This window comes from Salmo salar, chromosome ssa09, assembly GCF_905237065.1.
Source record: "Salmo salar chromosome ssa09, Ssal_v3.1, whole genome shotgun sequence".
In the NCBI taxonomy this organism is placed as follows: domain Eukaryota; kingdom Metazoa; phylum Chordata; class Actinopteri; order Salmoniformes; family Salmonidae; genus Salmo; species Salmo salar.
Window position 1 is genome coordinate 110,213,952 of NC_059450.1, and position 19,197 is coordinate 110,233,148.

Below are 19,197 nucleotides of genomic sequence, written 5' to 3' on the forward strand. Positions count from 1 at the left end.
TTACCTAAACACAGATTCCCAGTCGGAATATTATCGCTTTTTTACGAGAAAAATGGCATAAAAATTGATTTTAAACAGCGGTTGACATGCTTCGAAGTACGGAAATGGAATATTTAGAAATCTTTTGTCACGAAATGCGCCATGCTCGTGACCCTTATTTACACTTCGGATAGTGTCTTGAACGCACGAACAAAACGCCGCTATTTGGATATAACAATGGATTATTTTGAACCAAACCAACATTTGTTATTGAAGTAGCAGTCCTGGGAGTGCATTCTGACGAAGAACACCAAAGGTAATCAAACTTTTCTAATAGTAAATCGGAGTTTGGTCAGGGCTAAACTTGGTGGGTGTCTAAATAGCTAGCCGTGATGGCTGGGCTATCTACTCAGAATATTGCAAAATGTGCTTTCACCGAAAAGCTATTTTAAAATCGGACACCTCGATTGCACAAAGGACTTCTGTATCTATAATCCTTAAAACAATTGTTATGTTTTGTGTGAACGTTTATCGTGAGTAATTTAGTAAATTCACCGGAGGTTTGCGGGTTCTGAACGTCACATGCTAATGTAAAAAGCTGGATTTTTATTTAAATATGAACTTGATTGAACAAAACATGCATGTATTGTATAACATAATGTCCTCGGTGTGTCATCTGATGAAGATCATCAAAGGTTAGTGCTGCATTTAGCTGTGGTTTTGTTTTTTGTGACATTATATGCTAGCTTGAAAAATGGGTGTCTGATTATTTCTGGCTGGGTATTCTGCTGACATAATCTAATGTTTTGCTTTCGCTGTACAGCCTTTTTGAAATCGGACAGTGTGGTTAGATAAAGGAGAGTCTTGTCTTTAAAATGCTGTAAAATAGTCATATGTTTGAAAAATGGAAGTTTTTGTATTTTTGAGGAATTTGTCATTCGCGCCACGCCTATCATTGGATATTGGAGCAGGTGTTCCGCTAGCGGAACGTCTAGATGTAAGAGGTTTTAATATCCATAATTTTTATGATTATTTACATGAATTGTGAACCCTCCAATTTCACCGCTGCTGGGACACAAGTAATTTTTCCAACAATTGTTTACAGACAGATTATTTCACTTATAACTCACTGTATCACAATTCCTGAAGTTTACATACACTGTCTAAAGTGTCAGAAGTTTACATACACTAAGTTGACTGTGCCTTTAAACAGCTTGGAGAATTCCAGAAAATGATGTCATGGTTTTAGAAGCTTCTGATAGGCTAATTGACATAATTTTTGTCAATTGGAGGTCTACCTGTGGATGTATTTCAAGGTTAGCCTTCAAACTCAGTGGCTCTTTGCTTGACATCATGGAAATATCAAAAGAAATCAGCCAAGACCTCAGAAAAAAATTGTAGACCTCTACAGGTCTGGTTCATCCTTGGGAGCAATTTCCAAATGCCTGAAGGTACCATGTTCATCTGTACAAACAACAGTGCGCAAGTATAAACACCATGGGATCATGCAGACGTTATACCGCTCAGGAAGGAGACACATTCTGTCTCCTAGAGATGAACGTACTATGGTGCGAAAAGTGCAAATCAATCCCAGAACAACAGCAGAGGACCTTGTGTAGATGCTGGAGGAAACAGGTAAAAAAGTATATATATCCACAGTGAAACGAGTCCTATATTGACATAACCTGAAAGGCCGCTCAGCAAGGACGAAGCCACTGCTCCAAAACCGCCATCAAAAAGCCAGACTACGGTTTGCAACTGCACATTGGGACAAAGATCGTACTTTTTGGAGAAATGTCCTCTGGTCTGATGAAACAAAAATAAAACTGTTTGGCCATAATGACCAACATTATGTTTGGAGGAAAAAGGGGGAGGCTTTCAAGCCGTAGAACACCTTCCCAATAGTGAAGCATGGGGGTGGTAGCATCATGTTGTGGGGGTGCTAGAAGGCCAGCGATGCTGAATGCCTGAGCTGAACAGGAGGGGGAGCCAAAGCGAAGGCTGGATTGACAAATGTCACAAATTGAACACTCACAACATGAGCACATTAATTTCGTAGAAAATAACAATATTTGGAGAAGATTTTTTTTCAAATAACTGAAAGTGAGCAATTGTAATCTGAATAAAGGGAATAGGCCATTCTTGAACATGGGGTGAGACATTCGTACTAATTTGTAATTAAAGCCTGTTTGTTATTATGAATTATTTATTTCTGGTTTTGGATTGAGAGAAACCAAAAGCCCACCGTGCCTACTTTTCAAAAATCGTCAGTCCACATGTCAAGTGAATTTCCCTCATTGTATTTACCCAAGTTCTCTCTTAACTCCAGGATCACTGATAGTTTTTTGTTGTTGCCTGATCCAGGACTTCAGTGCCAGAGGAGAGATTCAGACTGAAAACACCTCCATTAATTGCCACAGTTTAGACTACCGATAGATCAGCGTTCTAACTCTTGTGATAGTGTGGTGCAATGACAAAATGCCACCATCTACCACTAACGGTCGCGGCATAAGCCCGTAGCTTTTAAAGGAAGAACTACTGTATCTCAGTAAAATCTTTGAAATTATTGCATGTTGCATTTATATATTTGTTTTGTGTATAAAATATTTATAAAATATTTTCATCTGGACACTTCCTAATTTTGATATTGCTACCATGCAAATATGCAAAGTAATAATTTCACTGTACTGTTTACACCTTCTGTATCCTGGGCATGTGAAAAATAAACTTAGATTTTATTTGACATAGTCAATATTTTCTTTACTGTAGGTTTCTACTTTCACCACTTTTAGTCTTGACATCTTCGGTTGTTTACTACACAACCTTAATTACTCTGTTTAGCACATGGCCTCACATGTGAATCCTTAACCTGTTAGGGCTAGGGGGCAGCATTGACACGGCTGGATAAAAAACATACCCGATTTAATCTGGTTACCACTCCTACTCAGTAACTAGAATATGCATATACTTATTACATATGGATAGAAAACACCCTAAATTTTCTAAAACTGTTTGAATGGTGTCTGTGAGTATAACAGAACTCAAATGGCAGGTCAAAACCTGAGAGATTCCTTTACAGGAAGTGGCCTGTCTGACCATTTCTGGAACTTCTTTGCCATCTCTATCATTTACTAAGGATCTCTGCTCTAACGTGACACTTCCCACGTCGTCCATAGGCTCTCAGAGCCCGGGAAAAAGAGAATGTCGTCATTCCAGCCCCAGGCTGAAACACATTATCGCCTTTCTCAAGTGGCCCATCAAGAGACACTAGCTTATGCGCGTGACCCCGACCGCCCCCGCCTTTGGGATTTTTTCCTCTGTTTGCCGAAAAGGAGATTCCCTGTCGGAATTTTATCGCTTTTCTACGAGAAAAATGACGTAAAAATTGATTTTAAACAGCGGTTGACATGCTTCGACGTACGGCAATTGAATACTTTGAATTTTATTGTCAGGAATTGCGCCAAGCGCGCGACACTTCTTTACTATTTCGGATAGTGTCTGGAACGCATCGAACAAAACGCCGCTATTCGGATATAACGATGGATTATTTTGGACCAAACCAACATTTGTTATTGAAGTAGACGTCCTGGGTGTGCATTCTGACGAAGACAACAAAAGGTAATGACATTTTTATAATAGTAAATATGATTATGGTGAGTGCTAAACTTGCCGGGTGTCTAAATAGCGAGCCCGTGATGCCTGGGTTATGTACTTAGAATATTGCAAAATGTGCTTTCACCAAAAAGCTATTTTAAAATCGGACATATCGAGTGCATAGAGGAGGTCTGTATCTATAATTCTTAAAATAATTGTTATGCTTTTTGTGAACGTTTATCGTGAGTAATTTAGTAAAATGTTAGCGAATTCCCCGTAAGTTTGCGGGGGTATGCTAGTTCTGAACGTCACATGCTAATGTAAAAGCTGGTTTTTGATATAAATATGAACTTGATTGAACAAAACATGCATGTATTGTATAACATAATGTCCTAGGGTTGTCATCTGATGAAGATCATCAAAGGTGAGTGCTGCATTTAGCTGTCTTCTGGGTTTTGGTGACATTATATGCTGGCTTGAAAAATGGGTGTCTGATTATTTCTGGCTTGGTACTCTGCTGACATAATCTAATGTTTTGCTTTCGTTGTAAAGCCTTTTTGAAATCGGACAGTGTGGTTAGATTAACGAGAGTCTTATCTTTAAATGGCTGTAAAATAGTCATATGTTTGAGAAATTGAAGTAATATGATTTTGAAGATTTTGAAAATCGCGCCACAGGATGGCAGTGGCTGTTACGTAGGTGGGACGAATTCGTCCCGCCGGTCCCATAGAGGTTAACCTGTTGGGGATAGGGGGCAGTATTTGCACGGCCGGATAAAAAACGTACCCGATTTAATCTGGTTACTACTCTGGCCCAGTAACTAGAATATGCATATAATCATTGGCTTTGGATAGAAAACACCCTAAAGTTTCTAAAACTGTTTGAATGGTGTCTGTGAGTATAACAGAACTCATATGGCAGGCAAAAACCTGAGAAGATTTCATGCAGGAAGTGGCCTGTCTGACAAGGTGTTGTTGTTCTTGCCTCTGTTTATTGAAGAGTCAGGATCTTAGCTGTAACGTGACACTTCCTACGGCTCCAATAGGCTCTCAGAGCCCGGGAAAAAGCTGAATGATGTCGAGGCAGCCCCAGGCTGAAACACATAATCGCCTTTGCCAAGTGGCCGATCAGAGGACAAAGGAATTAGGCGCGTGCCCGAGTCGACCCAGTGATATATTTTCTTTCGGCTGTTTACCTAATTGCAGATTCCCCGTCGGAATATTATCGCTTTTTTACGAGAAAAATGGCATAAAAATTGATTTTAAACAGTAGTTGACATGCTTCGAAGTACGGTAATGAAATATTTAGAAATCTTTTGTCACGAAATGCGCCGTGCGCATGACCCTTATTTACCATTCGGATAGTGTCTAGAACGCACGAACAAAACGCCGCTGTTGGAACATAACTATGGATTATTTTGGACCAAACCAACATTTGTTATTGAAGTAGAAGTCCTGGGAGTGCATTCTGACGAAGAACAGGAAAGGTAATCAAACTTTTCTAATAGTAAATCTGATTTTGGTGAAGGCTAAACTTGGTGGTTGTCTAAATAGCTAGCCCTGTGATGCTGGGCTATCTACTGAGAATATTGCAAAATGTGCTTTCACCGAAAAGCTATTTTAAAATCGGACATATCGAGTGCATAGAGGAGTTCTGTATCTATAATTCTTAAAATAATTGTTATGCTTTTTGTGAACGTTTGGCAATTCGGGACAAAAAAATTCTAAATATTCCATTACCGTACTTCGAAGCATGTCAACCGCTGTTTAAAATACATTTTTATGCCATTTTTCTCGTAGAAAAGCGATAATATTCCGACCGGGAATCTCCTTTTCGGCAAACAGAGGAAAAAAATCACAAAGACGGGGGCGGCCAGGTCACGCGCCTAAGCCCAGAGTACCTTGATCGGCCACTTGAGAAAGGCGATAATGTGTTTCAGCCTGGGGCTGGGATGACGACATTCAGGTTTTTCCCGGGCTCTGAGCGCCTATGGACGACGTAGGAAGTGTCACGTTAGAGCAGAGATCCTTAGTAAAAGATAGAGATGGCAAAGAAGTTCCAGAAATGGTCAGACAGGCCACTTCCTGTAAAGGAATCTCTCAGGTTTTGACCTGCCATTTGAGTTCTGTTATACTCACAGACACCATTCAAACAGTTTAAGAAACTTTAGGGTGTTTTCTATCCATATATAATAAGTATATGCATATTCTAGTTACTGGGTAGGATTAGTAACCAGATTAAATCGGGTACATTTTTTTTATCCAGACGTGCAAATGCTGCCCCCTAGCCCCAACAGGTTAACCTCTTATGGCTAGGGGGCAGTATATTCACGGCTGGATAAAAAACGTACCCGATTTAATCTGGTTACTAATCCTACCCAGTAACTAGAATATGCATATACTTATTATATATGGATAGAAAACACTCTAAAGTTTCTAAAACTGTTTGAATGGTGTCTGTGAGTATAACAGAACTCATTTGGCAGGCAAAACCCTGAGACATTTTCTGACAGGAAGTGTATACCTGATGTGTTGTATTGACTTTAAACCTATCCCATTGAAAAACACAGGGGCTTAGGAATATTTTGGCACTTCCTATTGCTTCCACTAGATGTCACCAGCCTTTACAAAGTGTTTTGAGTCTTCTGGAGGGAGATCTGACCGAACAAGAGCCATGGAACGATGATGTCCCATTAGACACCTGGCGCGCGAGTTCATGTTGGGTACCCTCGTTCCAATACGTTATAAAAGAGTATGCATTCGTCCACCTTGAATATTATTCATGTTCTGGTTAAAAAGGCCCTAATGATTTATGCTATACAACGTTTGACATGTTTGAACGAACGGAAATATATTTTTTCCCCTCGTTCATGACGAGAAGTCCGGCTGGCTTACATCATGTGCTAACGAGACGGAGATTTTTGGACATAAATGATGAGCTTTTTTGAACAAAACTACATTCGTTATGGACCTGTGATACCTGGAAGTGACATCTGATGAAGAGAATCAAAGGTAATGGATTATTTACATAGTATTTTCGATTTTAGATCTCCCCAACATGACGTCTAGTCTGTATCGCAACGCGTATTTTTCTGGGCGCAGTGCTCAGATTATTGCAAAGTGTGATTTCCCAGTAAGGTTATTTTTAAATCTGGCAAGTTGATTGCGTTCAAGAGATGTAAATCTATAATTCTTTAAATGACAATATAATATTTTAGCAATGTTTTCTAATTTTAATTATTTAATTTGTGACGCTGACTTGACTGCCGGTTATTGGAGGGAAACGATTTCCTCAACATCAATGCCATAGTAAAACGCTGTTTTTGGATATAAATATGAACTTGATAGAACTAAAAATGCATGCATTGTCTAACATAATGTCCTAGGAGTGTCATCTGATGGAGATTGTAAAAGGTTAGTGCATCATTTTAGCTGGTTTTATGGTTTTGGTGACCCTGTCTTTGACTTGACAAAACATTACACACAACTCTTGTAAATGTACTGTCCTAACATACTCTAAATTTATGCTTTCGCCGTAAAACCTTTTTGAAATCGTAAAACGTGGTTAGATTAAGGAGATGTTTATCTTTCAAATGGTGTAAAATAGTTGTATTTTTGAAAAATTTGAATTTTGACATTTATTTGGATTCAAATTTGCCGCTCTTGAAATGTACCTGCTGTTGATGGAGTGCACCACGGGTGGCACGCTAGCGTCCCACCTAGCCCCAAGAGGTTAAAGAGATGGGTTGGGCTTAGAATTAAGAGGATATGAACAATGCTGAATAGGTGGAGACAAAGAAGAGCTCTACAGTAGGTGTACCAAAACATTCAAGGGCCATTTTCTCAAAAGTGGTTCAAGTTTATCAACTTTCAAAGCAGAATCACTTTCCCATTGTTCCTCAACTGCAGTGTATGATATACCATTTTGTAGCTCTGAGTCTGTACAATTTCAAATGTTGCTACATAAGACTAAATTGAGCCGGGCGGTCACATTTGTTTAAAGTAACATACTACAAACCAGAAACATGGAGATAAGACATATATTGTGCACTTCTCACCAGCTGTTACTTCTGTCCCAAGACTGTGTTCCTTCCGTCCCGCCGGCAGGTACAAAAGTAACGTTAGGCTAATTCTCTTCTCGGTCTATTAAATTTTAACTAATTTACCCTAGAAATTAAATTACTAATGGTGGAGGACATATATCAGTTGTTTGTAATAAAATATGGTGTCTCTAGTTCTATCGATCTCTGAGCAATTTGGAAGACAAAAAAAGTGTGACTTTCGTCCCAGTTCTCCTCTACTGCATGGGTGTTGGTGTGTATTTCTCTGTATATGTGTGTGTGAAGTTATTGTCCTGTGAAGTTAAAATTAAGACATTCCCACAGTCTGTCATTGAAGTGCTGGGAATAGAACCCCCATCATTTCACACAGGTTTTTATAGATATGATGTGTCTTAGTTCGTATTTGTGTGCATGCGCAGGAGCTATTTGTCTTACCTCTTTATGGCTTCTTCCTGTCTTCTCTTCTTATCGTGTTTCTCCTGAAGGTAGGCCCAGTTGGTCTCTTTCCGGACGCGGTCGCTCTCACGGGCGATGTCAGAGGCATTCTGGATGACCAGTCCGTCATAGGCCCTGAGTCCACTGTCCTCCACATACTGGAAGAACCTGCTGAACGATGCTTCCTCCTCTTGAGAAGTCATTGTTTTTCACTGGCAGTGGAGCAGAAAGCACTGCAAGTAGAGGGATAGGGTAGAGACACAGACAGGGCTGAGTTACACGATAAGGGGGTCAAGTCAATAGTAATGACGTCTGATGTATACCGACGTTGACCAGGCAAATGACATGCAAAGTCCCACTGGGCACAAATATTTGTCAACGTAGTGTGACGTGGAATCAATGTGGAAAATACATTGGATTTGAATAAAGTCATCAACGTAAACTGTTGTTTTGAGGGTGACATTTCAACCATAGGATTATGTCATCATTGTAAACAATTTTCAACAGTCAAATCTTGTATATAATATGTTGAATTTGAACCATTGAAACAACATCAGATCGTCAACATTATACCCACTTTCAGGGGCAACACCTCCCACTGGAGAGCTTATCTACAGCTATTAAATTGGTATCAGGGTTAACCAGGGTTATAACCAAGCCTGACCTACTTAGCTTTTGTATTTGTCACTGACTACTACCAAAGTGCTATCGTGAGAACGATTATTGAGAGACCTCTTAATAACTAAATACACTGATCAAAAAAATTAAGGGAACACTTAAACAACACAATGTAACTCCAAGTCAATCACACTTCTGTGAAATCAAACTGTCCACTTAGGAAGCAACACTGATTGACAATACATTTCACATGCTGTTGTGCAAATGGAATAGACAACAGGTGGAAATTATAGGCAATTAGCAAGACACCCCCAATAAAGGAGTGGTTCTGCAGGTGGTGACCACAGACCACTTCTCAGTTCCTATGCTTCCTGGCTGATGTTTTGGTCACTTTTGCATGCTGGCGGTGCTTTCACGCTAGTGGTAGCATGAGACGGAGTCTACAACCCACACAAGTGGCTCAGGTAGTGCAGCTCATCCAGGATGGCACATCAATGCGAGCTGTGACAAGGTTTGCGGTGTCTGTCAGCGTAGTGTCCAGAGCATGGAGGCGCTACCAGGAGACAGGCCAGTACATCAGGAGACATGGAGGAGGCCATAGGAGGGCAACAACCCAGCAGCAGGACCGCTACCTCCGCCTTTGTGCAAGGAGGAGCAGGAGGAGCACTGCCAGAGCCCTGCAAAATGAACTCCAGCAGGCCACAAATGTGCATGTGTCTGCTCAAACGGTCAGAAACAGACTCCATGAGGGTGGTATGAGGGCCCGACGTCCACAGGTGAGGGTTGTGCTTACAGCCCAACACCGTGCAGGACGTTTGGCATTTGCCAGAGAACACCAAGATTGGCAAATTCGCCACTGGCGCCCTGTGCTCTTCACAGATGAAAGCAGGTTCACACTGAGCACATGTGACAGACGTGACAGAGTCCAGAGACGCCGTGGAGAACGTTCTGCTGCCTGCAACATCCCCCAGCATGACCGGTTTGACGGTGGGTCAGTCATGGTGTGGGGTGGCATTTCTTTGGGGGGCTGCAGAGCCCTCCATGTGCTCCATGTGCACAGCCCTCCAGGATCTCGATGAGATCCTCAGACCCCTTGTGAGACCATATGTTGGTGCGGTTGGCCCTGGCTTCCTCCGAATGCAAGACAATGCTAGTCCTCATGTGGCTGGAGTGTGTCAGCAGTTCCTGCAAGTGGAAGGCATTGATGCTATGGACTGGCCTGCCCGTTCCCCAGACCTGAATCCAATTGAGCACATCTGGGACATCATGTCTCGCTCCATCCACCAACGCCACGTTGCACCACAGACTGTCCAGGAGTTGGCGGATGCTTTAGTCCAGGTCTGGGAGGAGATCCCTCAGGAGACCATCCGCCACCTCATCAGGAGCATGCCCAGGCATTGTAGGGAGGTCATACAGGCACGTGGAGGCCACACACACTACTGAGCCTCATTTTGACTTGTTTTAAGGACATTACATCAAAGTTGGATCAGCCTGTAGTGTGGTTTTCCACTTTAATTTTGAGTGTGACTCCAAATCCAGACCTCCATGGGTTGATAAATTGGATTTCCATTGATTATTTTTGTGTGATTTTGTTGTCAGCACATTCAACTATGTAAATAAAAAAGTATTTAATAAGATTATTTCATTCATTCAGATCTAGGATATGTTATTTTAGTGTTTTTTTGAGCAGTGTATATTCAATGTTGCTATTGAAGTCATTCCAAAAGGTAGGTTTAACAGAGCAAATGAAATGTAACCATAATTTATAAGTCATATATCATCAATGATACTTTTTAGGCCTATAGCATTTGAAAAATTATCAATAACAACTGTTTCAATCTAACCCACGGTTCAACTACAAATAGACAATACGTATAAGCATAGGGTTTCAAGCTTTGGTTGATCTGAAATTGAATCTTCAAGTTAATCATTGAAATGTGGGATTCACATCTCCATCGCAACCAAAAATCTGAGTTCAAGAATATTACAAAATCCAATCAAACTTTATCGAAAGTGTATTTAAAATTTTAATTGATTTAGTACTATTCTTTCATTTAGATTGTTGGTTAAGATGGAGACGTGAATCCAGCATATTCATTTATAGACAAGACAATTTTTAAACCAGTGACTTAGATGAAACTATCCCAGCATTAGATATCCTTTAAATGTTAGTATTTGGTTGTGTTGTCAACCAGACACAATTCAATTTTTTTTGTAATACAGTAAATAGCGTAAAGTAAAGAGTATCTTACAAACTAATATAACAGTATTTATTCAACCTTTAAGTGAGAAGCACATCCATGGCCACATTTTTAGGTTAGCCTACTGTAACTATAAATGTCTTCGAAAGCATGCATGATCAAGATACTGTAGGTCTGCGGAGATCAGTGCGTTCGGAATGTATTCAGACCCTTAACTTTTTCCACATTTTGTTACGCTATAGCCTTATTTTAAAATGGACAAAAAAAAGTATTTCCTCATCAATATACACACACAATACCCGATAATGACAAAGCAAAACCTGTTTTTTTGCCATTTTTTAAAATGTATTAAAAATAAAAACAATTACATCAGTATTCAGACCCTTTACTCAGTACTTTGTTGAAGCACCTTTGGCAGCGATTACAGCTTCGACTCTTCTTGGGTATGACACTACAAGCTTGGCAAACCTGTATTTGTGAAGTTTCTCCCATTCTTCTCTGCAGATCCTCTCAAGCTCTGTCAGGTTGGATGGGGAGTTTTGCTGCACAGCTATTTTCAGGTCTCTCCAGAGATTCAATCAGGTTCAAGTGCAGGCTCTGGCTGGGCCTCTCAAGGACATTCAGTGACTTGTCCCGAAGCCACTCCTGCATTGTCTTGGCAATGTTCTTAGGGTTGTTGTCCTGTTGGAAGGTGAACCTTCGCCCCAGTCTGAGGTCCTGAGCGCTCTGGAGCAGGTTTTCATCAAGGATCTCTGTACTTTGCTGCGTTCATTTTTCCCTCGATCCTGACTAGTCTCCCAGTCTCTGCCACTGAAAAACATCCCCACAGCCCGATGCAGCCACCACCATGCTTCACCGTAGGGATGGTGCAAAGTTTCTTTCAGATGTGACGCTTGGCATTCAGGCCAAAGAGTTCAATCTTGCTTTCATCAGACCAGAGAATCGTTTCCTATGGTCTGAGAGTCCTTTAGGTGCCTTTTGGCAAACTCCAAGCAGGCTGTCATGTGCCTTTTAGTGAGGAATGGCTTCCGTCTGGCAACTCTACCATAAAGGCCTGATCGGTGGAGTACTGCAGAAATGGTTGTCCTTCTGGAAGGTTCTCCCATCTCTACAGTGGAACTTTGGAGCTCTGTCAGAGTGACCAGCGGGTTCTTTGTCAGCTCCCTGACAAAGGCCCTTCTCCCCCGATTGCTCAGTTTCACCGGGTGGCCAGCTCTAGGAAGAGTCTTGGTGGTTTCAAACTTCTTCCATTTAAGAATGATGGAGCCCACTGTGTTATTGGGAGCCTTCAATGTTGCAGACATTTTTTGGTACCCTTCCCCAGATCTTTACATCGACACAATTCTGTCTCGGAGCTCTAAGGACAATTCCTTCGACCTTATGGCTTAGTTTTTGCTCTGACATGCACTGTCAACTATGGGACCTTACATAGACAGGTGTGTGCCTTTCCAAATCATGTCCAATCAATTGAATTTACCACAGGTGGACTATAATCAAGATGTAAACATCTCAAGGATGATCAATGGAACAGCATGCACCAGAGCTCAACTTCGAGTCTCATTGCAAAGGGTCTAAATACTTATGTAAATAAGATACTTCTGTTTTTATGTGTAATGCATTTGCTAACATTTCTAAAAACCTGTTTTCGCTTTGTCATTATGGGATATTATGTGTAGATTGATGAGGAAAATATTTTATTTAACCTGTTTGGGCTAGGGGGCAGTATTGAGAATTTTGGAAAAAATATGTGCCCATTTTTAACTGCCTCCTACACCAACTCAGAAGCTAGAATATGCATATTATTGTTCAGGTTTGGATAGAAAACACCCTAAAGTTTCTAAAACTGTTTGAATGGTGTCTGTGAGTATAACAGAACTCCTATGGCAGGCAAAAACCTGACAAGGTTTCATGCAGGAAGTGGCCTGTCTGACAAGGAGTCGTGCGTCTTGCATCTGTTTATTGAAGAGTAAGGATCTTAGCTGTAACGTGACAATTCCCAGGGCTCCAATAGGCTCTCAGAACCCGGGAAAAACCTGAACGATGACGAGGCAGCCTCTGGCTGAAACAGATTATCGCCTTATCCAAGTGGCCGATCAGAGGACCATTGAATGAGGCGCGTGCACGATTCGCCCCCGTGGAGAAATTTCATTCGGCTGTTTAGCTTATTGCAGATTCCCGGTCGGAATATTATCGCTTTTCTACGAGATAAATGGCATAAAAATTGGTTTTAAACAGCGGTTGACATGCTTCGAAGTACGGTAATGGAATATTTAGACATTTTTTGTCACGCCATGCGCCATGCGCGCGACCGTTATTTACCATTCGTATAGTGTCTAGAACGCACGAACAAAACAGAGGATATTTGGATATAACGATGGATTATTTGGGACCAAACCTACATTTGTTATTGAAGTAGAAGTCCTGGGAGTGCATTCTGATGAAGAACAGGAAAGGTAAGAACATTTTTCTTATAGGAAATAGGATTTTGGTGAAGGCTAATCTTGCCGGCTGTCTAAATAGCTAGCCGTGATGGCTGGGCTATGTACTTAGAATATTGCAAAATGTGCTTCATCCGAAAAGCTATTTTAAAATCGGACATATCGAGTGCATAGAGGAGTAATGTATCTATAATTCTTAAAATAATTGTTATGCTTTTTGTGAACGTTTATCGTGAGTAATTTAGCAAACTGTTAGTAAATTCCCCGGAAGTTTGCGGGGGGTATGCTTTTTCTGAACGTCACATGCTAATGTAAAAAGCTGTTTTTTGATATAAATATGAACTTGATTGAACAGACATGCATGTATTGTATAACATAATGTCCTAGGTGTGTCATCTGATGAAGATCATAAAAGGTTAGTGCTGCATTTAGCTGTGGTTTGGGTTTTTGTGACATTATATGCTAGCTTGAAAAATGGGTGTCTGATTATTTCTGGCTGGGCACTCTCCTGACATAATCTAATGTTTTGCTTTCGTTGTAAAGCCTTTTTGAAATCGGACAGTGTGGTTAGATTAAGGAGAGTCTTGTCTTTAAAATGCTGTAAAATAGTCATATGTTTGAGAAATTGAAGTAATAGTATTTCAAACGATTCAAAAATCGCGCCACTGAATTCAGGTGGCTGTTACGTAGGTGGGACGAATTCGTCCCGCCTTGCCCATAGAGGTTAACCTGTTAGGGCTAGGGGGCAGCATTGACACGGCTGGATAAAAAACATACCCGATTTAATCTGGTTACCACTCCTACCCAGTAACTAGAATATGCATATACTTATTACATATGGATAGAAAACACACTAAATTTTCTAAAACTGTTTGAATGGTGCCTGTGAGTATAACAGAACTCAAATGGCAGGTCAAAACCTGAGAGATTCCTTTACAGGAAGTGGCCTGTCTGACCATTTGTTGAACTTCTTTTCCATCTCTATCATTTACTAAGGATCTCTGCTCTAACGTGACACTTCCCACGTCTTCCATAGGCTCTCAGAGCCCGGGAAAAAACAGAATGTCGTCATTCCAGCCCCAGGCTGAAACACATTATCGCCTTTCTCAAGTGGCCGATCAAGAGACACTAGCTTATGCGCGTGACCCCGACCGCCCCCGCCTTTGGGATTTTTTCCTCTGTTTGCCGAAAAGGAGATTCCCTGTCGGAATATTATCGCTTTTCTACGAGAAAAATGTCGTAAAAATTGATTTTAAACAGCGGTTGACATGCTTCGAAGTACGGTAATGGAATACTTAGAATTTTATTGTCACGAATTGCGCCATGCGCGTGACACTTCTTTACTATTTCGGATAGTGTCTGGAACGCACGAACAAAACGGCGCTATTCGGATATAACGATGGATTATTTTGGACCAAACCAACATTTGTTATTGAAGTAGCAGTCCTGGGTGTGTATTCTGACGAAGACAACAAAAGGTAATGAAATTTTATAATAGTAAATATGATTATGGTGAGTGCTAAACTTGCCGGGTGTCTAAATAGCGAGCCCGTGATGCCTGGGCTATGTACTTAGAATATTGCAAAATGTGCTTTCACCAAAAGCTATTTTAAAATCGGACATATCGAGTGCATAGAGGAGGTCTGTATCTATAATTCTTAAAATAATTGTTATGCTTTTTGTGAACGTTTATCGTGAGTAATTTAGTAAAATTTTAGCGAATTCCCCAGAAGTTTGCGGGGGGTATGCTAGTTCTGAACGTCACATGCTAATGTAAAAAGCTGGTTTTTGATATAAATATGAACTTGATTGAACAAAACATGCCTGTATTGTATAACATAATGTCCTAGGGTTGTCATCTGATGAAGATCATCAAAGGTGAGTGCTGCATTTAGCTGTCTTCTGGGTTTTGGTGACATTATATGCTGGCTTGAAAAATGGGTGTCTGATTATTTCTGGCTTGGTACTCTGCTGACATAATCTAATGTTTTGCTTTCGTTGTAAAGCCTTTTTGAAATCGGACAGTGTGGTTAGATTAACGAGAGTCTTGTCTTTAAATGGCTGTAAAATAGTCATATGTTTGAGAAATTGAAGTAATAGGATTTTTAAGGTTTTGAAAATCGCGCCACAGGATAGCAGTGGCTGTTACGTAGGTGGGACGAATTCGTCCCGCCTAGCCTAGAGAGGTTAATCAATTTTAGAACAAGGCTATAATGTAAACAAAGGGTTCTCTATATTTTCCGAATGCACTGTATAAATACAAAATATCTGACATTGTACCACCATTTGAACTTTGTGGTGATTTTACAATGGTTGAGAGCTCATCGATAACACATTTAGATATCAATTAAACCAAAAATCAAACAATGTTTCTCCATTGGAATTTGGTTGTGCTTTTAGATGGTTGAAAGCATAATGCCACACAACAGAACTGTTCTGCTAGCACAGACTGGAATATGTTCCGTGATTCATCCAATGGCATTGAGGAGTGCACCACCTCAGAGATCGGCTTCATCAATAAGTGCATCGACGACATCATCCCCACAGTGATTGTACGTACATATCCCAACCAGAAGCCATGGATTACAGGCAACATCCACATCGAGCTAAAGGCTAGAGCTGCCGCTTTCAAGGAATGGGACACTAATCCAGACGTTTATAAGAAATCCCTCTATGCCCTCAGATGAACCATCAAACAGGCAAACCATCAATACATGACTAAGATTGAATCCTACCACACCGGCTCTGAAGCTCGTCGGATGTGTCAGGGCTTGCAAACTATAAGACTACAAAAGGAAACCCAGCCGCGAGCTGCCCAGTGATGCAAGCCTACCAGACAAGCTAAATGCCTTTTATGCTCGCTTCGAGGCAAGCAACACTGAAGCATTCATGAGAGCACCAGCTGTTCCGAATGACTGTGTGATCACAGTTTCCGCAGCAGATGTGTGGCAAGTGTCTTCACTGATATTTTCAACATCTCTCTAACCAAGAGTCTGTAATACTGGTAGCATTGCCTTTAAATTGTTTAACTTGAGTCAAACATTTCAGCTAGCCTTCCACAAGGTTCCCACAGTAAGTTGGGTGAATTCTGCCCACTCCTCCTGACAGAGCTGATGTAACTGAGTCAGGTTTGTAGACCTCCTTACTCACACACGCATTTTCAGTTCTGCCCACGCTTTTTCTATAGGTTTGAGGTCAGGGCTTTGTGATGGCCACACCAATACCTTGACTTTGTTGTCCTTAAGCCATTTTGCCACAACTTTGGAAGTATGCTTGGGGTCATTGTCCATTTGGAAGACCCAAGCTTTTAACTTCCTGACTGATGTCTTGAGATGTTGCTTCAATATATACACATCATTTTCGTTCCTCAGGATGCCATCTATTTTGTGAGTTCACCAGTCCCTCCTGCAGCAAAGCACCCCCACAACATGATGCTGCCACCCCGGTGTTTCACGGTTGGGATGGTGTTCGTCGGCTTGCAAGCCTCCCCCTTTTTCCTCCAAACATAACAATGGTCATTATGGCCAAACAGTTTTATTTTTGTTTCATCAGACCAGAGGACATTTCTCCAAAAAGTACGATCTTTGTCCTCACGTGCAGTTGCAAACCGTAGTCTGGCTTGTTTATGGCGGTTTGGAGCAGTGGCTTCTTCCTTGCTGAGCGGCCTTTCAGGTTATGTTAACCTGTTAGGGCTAGGGGGCAGTATTTACACGGCCGGATAAAAAACGTTCCCGATTTAATCTGGTTATTACTACTGCCCAGAAACTAGAATATGCATATAATTATTGGCTTTGGATAGAAAACACCCTAAAGTTTCTAAAACTGTTTGAATGATATCTGTGAGTATAACATAACTCATATGGCAGGCAAAAACCTGAGAAGATTCTGTACAGGAAGTGCCCTCTCTGACCATTCCTTGGGCTTCTTGACTCTCTTTATTGAAAATGTAGGATCTTTGCTGTAACGTGACACTTCCTACGGCTCCCATAGGCTCTCAGAACCCGGGAAAAAGCTGAATGATGTCGAGGCAGCCCCTGGCTGAAAAACATTAGCGCCTTTGGTAAGTGGTCAATCAGAGGACAATGAGACTGAGGCGTGTGCACGAGGCGACCCCATGTTTTTATTTTCTCTCTCTTTGAACTAAAACACGGTTTCCCGGTCGGAATATTATCGCTTTTTTTACGAGAAAAATTGCATAAAAATTGATTTTAAACAGCGGTTGACATGCTTCGAAGTACGGTAATGGAATATTTAGGGTACCTTAGGATTGAATAGAAACATTGTTTGACTTGTTTGGACGAAGTTTACCGCAAAGTTTTTGGAATCCTTTCTATACATGTTGAAGGAGTGGATTACTGAAATCAATGGCACAAACTAAACAGACTTTTTTAGATATGAAGAACTTTATCAAAAAAACAAACATTAATTTGTAGCTGGGACCCTTGGGATTGAAAACAGAGTTAGATCTTCAAAGGTAAGTGATTTATTTAATCGCTATTTGTGATTTTGTGAAGCCTGTGCTGGTTGAAAAAGTATTTTGATGTGGGGCACTGTCCTCAGTTAATGGCATGGTATGCTTTCGCCATTAAGCTTTCTGAAATCTGACAACACAGTCGGATTAACCTCTCTAGCGTCCCACCTGGCCAACATCCGGTGAAATTGCAGAGCGCCAAATTCAAATTACATTATTCATAATATTAAACATTCATGAAGATACAAGTGTCATACATCAGTTAAAAGCTTAACTTCTTGTTAATCCAGCCGCTGTGTCAGATTTTAAAAATACTTTACGGCGAAAGCATACCATGCGATTATCTGAGGACAGCGCCCCCCTTCCAAAAGCATACAAACATTTTTCAACGAAGTAGAGGAGTCACGAAAGTCAGAAATAGTGATAAAATAAGTCACTTAACTTTGAAGATATTCATCTGGTTGCAATCACAAGAGTCCCAACAAAATACTAAAATGTAAAATGTAAAATGTACACAATAAATGGTTGTTTTGTTCGATAAACTCCCTCTTTATATACCAAAAACTCTGTTGTGTTGGCGCGTTTTGTTCCGTAATCCATTGGCTCAAAGGCGGTCAAAACATGCAGATGAACACATCCTAATAGTACCGGTAAAGTTCATCGAAACATGTCAAACGATGTTTATAATTAATCCTCAGGTTGTCAATTATCTAAATAATCGATAATATTTCAACCGGACAATAGCATATTCAATACAAAGGAAAAACAATGAAGGGCGCGCATACGGTCACGTGCGCAAACCAGTACTGCATAATTGCCCAGTCCACTGACAGAAAGGTGTCATTCTTCATTTTTCAGAAAACAAGCCTGAAACCATGTCTAAAGACTGCTGACATCTAGTGGAAGCCATAGGAACTGCTATCTGGGCCCTAACCCATTAGATACTCAATAGGCTGTCAATGGAAAACCCACTCACATCAAAAAAATCCCACTTCCTGGATGGATTTTCTGTTATACTCACAGACATTATTTGAACAGTTGGAAACTTTAGAGTGTTTTCTATCCAATACTACCATGCATATGCATATCCTATCTTCTGGGCCTGAGTAACAGGCAGTTTACTTTGGGCACGTTTGTCATCCAAACTTCAAAATACTGCCACCTACCCCAGAGAGGTTAACAAGAAGTTAAGCTTTTAAATGAAATAAGACACTTGTATGTTCATGAATGTTTAACATTACGATTTTGTAATTTGAATTTGGCGCGCTCCAATTTCACCGGATGTTGTCGACAAGTGTCCCACTAGCGATTCGCGAGCCCTAAGAGGTTTAATAACAGATTGGGAATTCAGCACACTTTTGGCTATCTTTTTGAGTGGGTGAATAAAGGTTGAAATCTCAT

The 19,197-nt window shown here is 40.8% G+C and overlaps 1 protein-coding gene across 1 annotated transcript in view; it reads right to left on the reverse strand.

The window, feature by feature from the left end:
- The window catches only part of nyap2a (neuronal tyrosine-phosphorylated phosphoinositide-3-kinase adaptor 2a), a 145,051-nt gene that overhangs the window by 120,518 nt on the left and 5,336 nt on the right, over window positions 1-19,197 (reverse strand). The window contains exon 2 of the mRNA XM_045724307.1: window positions 8,069-8,301. Within this exon, the coding sequence (XP_045580263.1) occupies window positions 8,069-8,271 (203 nt within the window). The 5' untranslated portion in view covers window positions 8,272-8,301. The remainder of the gene's footprint in view (window positions 1-8,068; window positions 8,302-19,197) is intronic.